This window comes from Anneissia japonica, unplaced genomic scaffold (genome assembly GCF_011630105.1).
Source record: "Anneissia japonica isolate Jap-2015-1 unplaced genomic scaffold, ASM1163010v1 scaffold287835_len3118868_cov185, whole genome shotgun sequence".
Classification (NCBI taxonomy): Eukaryota; Metazoa; Echinodermata; class Crinoidea; order Comatulida; family Comatulidae; genus Anneissia; species Anneissia japonica.
The window spans coordinates 2,862,208-2,871,225 of NW_022737223.1; the positions used below are offsets into that span (position 1 = coordinate 2,862,208).

The 9,018-nt window shown below is 35.3% G+C and overlaps 1 protein-coding gene across 1 annotated transcript; it reads right to left on the reverse strand.

Moving 5' to 3' along the window:
• Window positions 1-311: 311 nt before the first annotated feature.
• Window positions 312-4,389, reverse strand: LOC117117178 (solute carrier family 52, riboflavin transporter, member 3-B-like). Its single transcript, XM_033261397.1, has 2 exons — window positions 3,065-4,389; window positions 312-2,769 (listed from the first exon to the last, which is right to left on the reverse strand). The coding sequence occupies exons 1-2, from the start codon at window positions 4,340-4,342 to the stop codon at window positions 2,533-2,535; spliced, it is 1,515 nt and encodes a 504-aa protein (XP_033117288.1). The 5' UTR covers window positions 4,343-4,389; the 3' UTR covers window positions 312-2,532.
• Between the last annotated feature and the right edge of the window lie 4,629 nt (window positions 4,390-9,018).

Here is a 9,018-nt window from a genome sequence, read left to right on the forward strand (position 1 = left end):
TTGTAGGAAGTGGCAAATAGGGGTGCGGGGTCACATGCCCCTGCAAAAAATACCAGCACCCCAAAAAAAATTGAGACGCTCAACTACTTATCAAGCCCCCATCAGAAGACCCAACTGCTCTTACTTAAACTAACTTTAAAAATATAGCCTATACGATATGTATGATATACAGCAATGCAATGCAATATAAATTAATGAATACTGTATTTATATTCACACACAGATTGCATGATTCATTTAAAATTCATAAAATACATTTAAATTCATATTTTTTTTAACTACTGTAGGTTAAATAGGTTGCATTGATTCGATTGAGGTTTTGCCACATTTAATGTGTTTAATAGGAAAACAATTTTCTTAATGAAATATTTTTCTACAGTAAAAGTGTTAAACATAACTGACCAATCAGAACATGTTTTTCAATAGGCATTGCAAGCAGAATTACATGCATGTCCCACAAACTCGCAATATTATGTTAATAATAATAATTATAAGTCAATCATGACTGCAACTCCCAATGTTACTTTCCTATCTCAACTGTGCACTAATTTTTCATTAGTGCAGTGTATGATATGCAATTACTCTAATTGCTTAATAGGATTTATATAGCACACATATCCACTTTAGAAAGTGCTCAAGTCGCTATAGATGGAGCAAGAAAAAAACAAGAACTAAAAGGCATGGAAATTAACCCATGAAATGTCTTAAACTAAAACCAGGAAAATATAAGCAGTCTCTTTATGGCACCTTAACAACAATATTCAAGGGGTGGGGGCTTTGTGGAATAGTCCATTTGAAAATATTACAATAATAATAATAATATCCTGTATAATAAAAGAACTGAAAAACATTTTGGCACAATGGTTGACCCTAGATTTTCTAGATTTTGAGTGGGTTAATCTTGGGCAACAAAAAGTTGAAAGGTATACTTTCTGGCATTCCATCTTGCCTACATAAAAAAAAAATTACAAAACAGCACAGGCCTAAAATGCACATTAACAGTACCAAAGATAATAAATAGAAGATGATAGAGCAGCTTGCGATATAGTGGAACGTCTATGAGAATAATTTTTCTCCATCCGAACAGTGGCGCTATATCTTATAATCAAGGGCACTGCTTGGGCTCATTTTATGTACTCCACCAATTTCAAAGCAAACTACTCGAATAGCTCATTCTTCTGCTATTTATGTTCTTTGATAGTACATACTGCCCTCAATTTTAGTACATTGCATAATCAAGGCTTTGATTGGGAATCGTGAATACTGGTGCTATTATGAGACTAATCTATGGTAAGAAATTTACACACTACCAACCATGGTCTGGTATGTTGGGCTACTTGCGATGCATTGTACATAATATCTAGGCACCACACTCATCTCCTGCTTAGCACCATATTAATGGCCGTATTTGACTGTTCTTCATTACAATTGAACCACGCCTGCCTGCCCGGTAGTGATAAAGTCATACTTAAAGCAGACCAGACAAATCCTCAACAAAACAAAATGGCTATGTAGCTACCGAGATACACGCTAGCGTAGTCAAGGTTGCTTCGGCCTGTGATAGTTGTTTTATCGTAAACAAATATTTTCTGTTAGCATACAAGTATTTTTTTACTTTATATTACATATACTGTAAATATTAATTATTATTTTATGAAATTTAATCTAAATTATATTAATTCAATTTTTTTCGATGACCTAACCAATTGGCCATGTTTGTTTTGGTCACTTGGATAACTTATTGCAAATTACAGTAACGCGCTCTGGTTTACGAAGCAGCCAAATGAAAATAATACGAAATAAACCAGTCTAATATTGCCAATATTTACAACTATGACTGGAATAAATTCTACAATATAACATGGAGGAATTAGTATACAAATAATAACTGTTTATGAGTGCAATGCAGGGCCGGCCCTTTTTGGAAAGACCAAAAAAAAAATCATCACCCAAAACACTTTAGATGTTATTTTCGGGTGTCTAGAAAATAAAAGTTTTGCAGAGGAATTTCCCCGTGCCCCCTGGGGTGGTGTTTTCCCCCCTGCTTCAGACATCTCTGGATCTGCCCCTGCAATGGAAAGAATGCTTTCATGAGTTGAGAGATTGACTGTTCCATTCAACAAGGCGGAGCCTCCATTGCGCAAATAAAAAACATTCATTATTTGTTTTATAACACACCTAAGATTCTTGTCATTTGATATTTTATTCCAAAAACTACATTTTTCTGAATGGCAATTCTTGTCATTTTATATTTTAGAAAAAGTCTACACTTTTCCCAAATGCAACAGTCCCATGTCTTTTTAACCAATCAAAAGATTGTATTATGTTTAAATCCTTTCCTAGGCACTGTGCAATGAGCAAAAACGGATGGAATAAAAAATAAAATAAATTTCCATGAGTGATGGAATGGTGTAAATATCCAATGTCACATGATACAAAATCCACCAATGAAATGACAGGGATTTATTTAGGTGTGTTATAATTTAAACTAATTCCTCTATGAATATACTATAATGCTATCTACAGAATATACTACTCGATTGGAATGCATTTTACTTTGTCTTTGCATGGATCTCCATAATATCCTTCAAACAAATTAAAGGAGTTTACAATTGGAAACATGATAAGGGCTCCTATAAGCGATCCAATTTGAGTAACTGCTCCAAACCATATCAAGAGAGACCTATTGTCATTGGCATTTCGAAGGATCCAACCTATAGTGGCTTTGGTGTATGTGAAGAATCCAGACACGCACACCCAACAGAAGACCTGAAAAATAATTAGAATTAAATATTACTAATAACATATATGCAAATCAAAGTAGTTGTTCCATAGAGTGCATACCTCCGCCTAAGTACTGAACAGTATGCAAGTGTGATGGGTGCTTCCATTACAGTATTTTCTTTATGCAGGGGGTAAAAAAAAATTTTTCATGACCATTAGTGGAATGGTACATAATTTTCAAGGAAAGAGATGATTAAATTTTTTTTAAATCAGATTGCCAGCCATATAAACATGCAATGATAACAAAAACAATGAAAAAATAAAATTGTACTTCACTCACTATTAAAATGTCACCAGCTGTAGAAAACTGTAATGGTGGCGATGGACTAAGAACAGCGGTTGTCATACAGAACGATCCAAAGACAGTTCCAAGAATTGCTGTCACCGTCACTAAGGTCCTACTCTTCTGTGGCCAAAGAAACACTACAAAACAGGAGATGGGATTGGCTATATTGGCAATTGTGGCGGCTAGGAGATACGTATCAAGTCCATATGCCCCACAGGAGTAACTCTGGATGGATGGAAGCACACCGTTACTTAACCCACTCACCCAGCCTAGGATAACAAAAAGATACACAGACTCCTTTGATGATAACAGTATATTTGGTGAACCCTCGGATATTATTTCTTTATCCGAAGCATCCGGTTCAGTGCAGCCATTCCGAATCATTGTGTAACTTTCTTGGCTGCTCGCGGGGGAAGGTGTGGGTTCCATACCTGGTAATGGTCCATCGCGTTCCTGAGGTATGAGTTCTCGTTTTGCCTGCGGTAAGTAATTCAACAAAATAAATGCAATACCGCAAGAACTCATCATTGCTGTTAAGAAAATAAAGAAGTCTTCTGGTGGGAATCGTTCAGATTTCACATCGGTCATCCAGTCCGTGCAGTTTTCCTCAGTTCCATTGATGTACTGGACGTACGTGAAATTTGCCTTGCAACCATTGTCTCCCCCGACGCCTTGACCAAGAGCGACTAGGCTGGGCAAAAGTGCACTGAACCCTTCGCCGATAAAATACCAGGTGACGTACAAGTTTGTAAATCGCGACATGAATGGTGTGAAGGCAACTGATGATGTGCAATCTACGGTTGATAGAAAAAATGCCAAGACTAATAGCGCAGTGCTTCGATAATCATCCACAACATCCCAGTATGTGGTAACGTCCCAAAAGAATATCAACAAAACACAAGCAGTTATACCGATCGACACAATTATATATATGGTTGGAACCTCTAATCGAACATGTTTTGGTGTTAAATACGATATAATAACAAACAATAGTGGCCCAATGTTTGCTATTTGAATAATAATTGTAAGGTACGAAGCTAGTTGGTAGCCTTCTGGTATACCTAGTTGAACGAGAAGGGGAAGTTCCACCCACAATCCATTGATTGCAACCCAGGATCCAGTACCGAAAAAAACGACAATCAGAGCGATGAGTGGTGACACAGAGCTCTTCTTACAAATTCCAGCCATGTCTAAATTTTGAGGAAAGCTGTAAGAGAGAAATGCATAATAATTAATATTTTCATATAAGAAAAACATTTTTCCAACAACCATACTTACTTTCCTTGACACTTATTTTGAACATTACCATTAGGACAATGTTTAATCCACACTATCCTATCATCAGCATAACATAGATAACTGCCGGGCCCTACATAAAATTGGTAAAAATGCACCTGATCGGATGTAGAGACAGAGCCTTAGTGGGTCTACTTAGGCGAAACTCTTAATGCTCGTACATTCTGAGATGTTTAAAAACAGATATGGCATTAATGCTCAGAAATATCTCCAAAATATATTTTTTTTTTAAATTCAAGAATATTGAGAACAAAAACTATGGTCAAGTCACATGTTATCGTTTAGGGCCTATTAGGTATTTCATGAGTCTATGATAGTATAATATTGACAAAAATAAAACTATGTATAGGTGTAATTTTGCCCAACCTGCCATGAAAATGTACTGAATACTCAGTACGTGTGAAAACACTTCCAAAAATAGTACCCCCTGCTTAAATAGGTTCGAATTCAATCCTGGCAATCAGGTGCTAGCTCGGTGGTCTAGTAGAATTATGATGCAGGTTAGTGATCTGGTGATCGTGAGTCCCCCCAGAGAACAACCTGCAAATATTTTTTCCAAGTGTTTTCACACGCACTGAGTATTCAGTACATTGTCACGACAATTTGGGCAAAATTACACATATAATTGATTCTCCTGATGCAAATCCATGTATTGTCTCTTCCATCACAATAATTGTTTGTTTGTTTGTATGTTGTATGTTGTAGCTTGCGGTATGTTGAAGCTTGCGGTACACCACGTAAGTAGTTCTGAAAAGAACTGTTGTTGTTGAGAAAGTCTTAACGTTTCAATTGAGATGCTTCAATCGTCTTCAGGAGAATAATGTATATACTGTCTCTTATACACATACAGTATAATATACACATACATATACACACAAACACACACACATACATATATACTGTAAATTAGATATTAAATAAATAAGTGTGTGGATGGAGGCCAAAATAAGTTTATACAAACTTTAAGTTATGGCCACCAGTTAAAATTGAATAAATAAAATTGAAATAATAATAACAATTACTATTCAATGATAGAACAGTCATCAACCTACAGTACTTGCAGTAAAGTGAATCTAAAAATGTATTCATGAAGTTCTTATCTTTAGTGTTTAAAAACATACACAATAATAGTTGAACCAACTTTAAAAAACTGAACCAACTTTAAAAAACCAAATAAAAACATGCGTGCAAAAATGTTATTGCTTTGAAAATATAATTTCAAAAAGTAGTTTAATGCATCGTACCGTACAAAGATAATAACAATTACCATTCAACAATTTAACAATCATCGACCTACTTGTAGTGAAGTGAATCTAAAATGTATTCATAAAGTTATGATGACCTGACGTGATTCAAAAACATACACAATAATAGTTGAACCAACTTTAAAATACCACAAACAAAAACGTGCACAATATTTTAATGCTTTAAAAATGTGATTTCAAAAAAGTATTTTAGTGCATCGTATACGTAAGGGCTTGTTTTGTTGTTTTTTTTTACTTGCAGCGTTTGGGAAATAGGTAAATTGTAATGAATATAATCAATAAATATAGCCTCTAAAACCTAATATCATTGAAGGTTCCTTTTAGAGTTTAAATAGGATTTTGTTTAAAGTTATATTTTTAGATCATTTAGACCTTTTAACATTAAAAAGAGGTACAATTTTTTTTTTTCAACCTTTGAAGAGGAGGGGGCTGGGGGCGGTGCTAAGGCATCCTGAGCATCCCCATTCCCACTGCAGAAATATCTTCCCTCTCTCTCTCTCTTTATCGGGCACACCCTGTTAATGATAAGCAAAGTTACAATTTTTTTATGACTGTTCTCCACAAATCTCTGTTTTCCATAAGTTGTGCAATGGACTCAGTGGTGTAACACCTATGCGCTCTCGTGCCGCGGTCTGCAGGGCCCTCGACTCCTAGGCATGCGGGCCCCTATCCACAGGGTCCTCGCTTTAACACCCTGACCCAAAGTTAAAGTAGCTTTGTTGATAAAATTACAGAAAAATGTGTCTCAGACTGACATCGACTGTGACTGATTATTAATTAAGGGCCCCAAGTTTCAAGTTTGTCAACTGTGAGAACAATAGAGATAAATATCCAAAATTAAAGTCTGCCATTTACAGGTGCCATAATCGTTCTTACCTCAGCCCCAACCATAGTAGGGCTAGGCCTAGGCTAGGCTATGTGCCTAGCCTAGTCTAGAAAGAAGTGCAATAGGTACTCTAGTAGGCCTAGGTAGTACTACAGTAGTAGGCCTGTAGCAGTAGGCTAGTAGTACTATAAATGCAGGCCTATTTTATTGGATAGTGTAGTTACAGTAGGCCTACGCCTAGTCAGACTTACTTACCCTGAGCTAGGCCTATATAAAAAAAGGGTCAGAGCAGCCAGAACAAAACGTAGGACTAACAAGGGGCGTGGTAAAGCAGACGCCGAATCTGCTTGGTCAACTCCTCTCCTCTCGACGGGTGGGTGATAAGGTGATACACTCGTGTTGCGGAACGTGAGAACATAGATGGTAGATGAGGAAACAAATACAGTAGAGTGAAAACAATAGGTTTGTGGCGCTATTCAAACTCTTGTTATTTATTTATTCTAATTAGAATTTATTAGTCAGGTATAAAAGAAAAATCAAAACAGGCAGCTCGCAGCCTGAAATCGTTGGTTTACAATGCAAAAAAAAAAAAAAAATTGGTTTACAATGCAAAAAAAAAATAAAAATAAAAAAAAAAAAAAAAAAAAAATTAACCAATATAAACAAAATCAGTTATTATTTTGCAAAAAGAATTGATGTCATTTGAGATTATAGACATATGGCCTAATTATAAATTTAAAAAAAATAGATTAAAAAACATATCATTTAAAACTTAAATTATTTACATACAAAAACGTTGAACAATTATTATGATAAGACATTACTCACACTGCACACACACACAAACATTATTAAAAATTTACATAAAAAATTTATTTAAAACATTAAAAAAACGTAACATAGGCCTATTTATGTATATTTAGTTTTTTTACCAGTTGGATTGATGATGTACTTTCATATCAAAGCACTTATTGGCACTTATAGCACTGGGGACTACCTTGTTATTGTTTTCATCTATAAGCTTCTGTTTTTGTTCCTTTCTGTATGATAAACTAATATTACAAAGATTTACAGCATGTAACATACGGCTGATAGTTAAATTCTAATAATAATTATGATGATGTTCATTATGAATGATGATGATATTCTTCATGAAAGGATATCGGGGACGATGATGGTGATGTTGTTGGTAAACTGCAACTAGGTCTAATATTAACGACAGATAAAACGGAATACTATCGGTACTAATATAAAATATAGCTAAATACTTTACCTGAAAAAAAATCTCTACAATATTTAATTTTTACAATACTATGTGACAAATACATGTAGGCCTATATATATAATTGAAATAGAGGTTTCTTAGCTTATGATTACCAGCCACTATTGAGATGGTAGGCTTATTTATTACCGTACATGAGGGTAGGTTCAGAACTCTAAGCCAGTCCTTGCATGGCCTACCAGCAACTGACAGTGTATGAGAATTCAAAACGGTGAATGTGGAAGTTACTTGCTTGTTTCTTTAAATGAACAGAATTTAAATTGTGTTTTTAGAGGTTGCCATTATTTTGCCACAGCCCGCACTAACTTTCGCCGAAACAAAGCCGCGAGTGACTATTTTTCTTTGTAAGAAGACATCATATCAATTTATATATTCACATGCATCCGAATAAAACAAAAAGACAGTATAGCTTCCAAAACAGACAAACATTTTGAGATGATTCAAATTTTCGATGTATTTGATCATTATAGCCTACTGAAACACATGCATCACTGATGATATGGTTTTATCAGGACGGTGATTAAGACTTAAGGCCAACTCAGACAGCGTCGGCCGACGCAGCCCGACCCGATTTATCGTCGGGGACAGTCTTAAGCCGTCGTGAGAAATATTAAACACGTTAAATATTCTACTACGCGACTGCCCCCGACGCACACCATCGCGTCTGCGTTCAACTCACACAGACCCGACGTGACAACAAATCGCGTCGGGCTGCGTCGGCCGACGCTGTCTGAGTTGGGCTTTGAGGTCTTTTGCACTTGAGGTAACAAATCTTACGCTTGTAGCCTACTCGAAGCTTTCAATGATTAAATTCGCAGACTAATTTCATTTCATTTCGCAACTGAACTTTAAATAATGGACAAGACAGCAAGATAATGCTAAAGCGTGAAATGTCCCCTTAATAAGGGGTTTTTGTAATGTTTTCGTATAAACAAAAACAATTTAATTGCATGTACATTTTTTGTCCTCCAACAAGGATAACAGTAACATTCAAAACATATAAAAATATAGTATATTATAAAAATATATTACAGAACCCCTATTAAGTGGAAACCTTAGAGAACAAAAAAAGTGTCCTCTTATACAGGTGTAGAGATACCCCTATTCAGGGGACTAACCAAAATCGTGAAATGTCCCCTTAATAAGGGGTTTTTTAATGTTTTCGTATAATGATGACATAGATTATTTATAATTTTAAGTTTAATTGACCTAAGAATAAATTACAGTTTAATTATGACTAATTTATAACAATAATTTGCTATGCAAAATATAATTCATA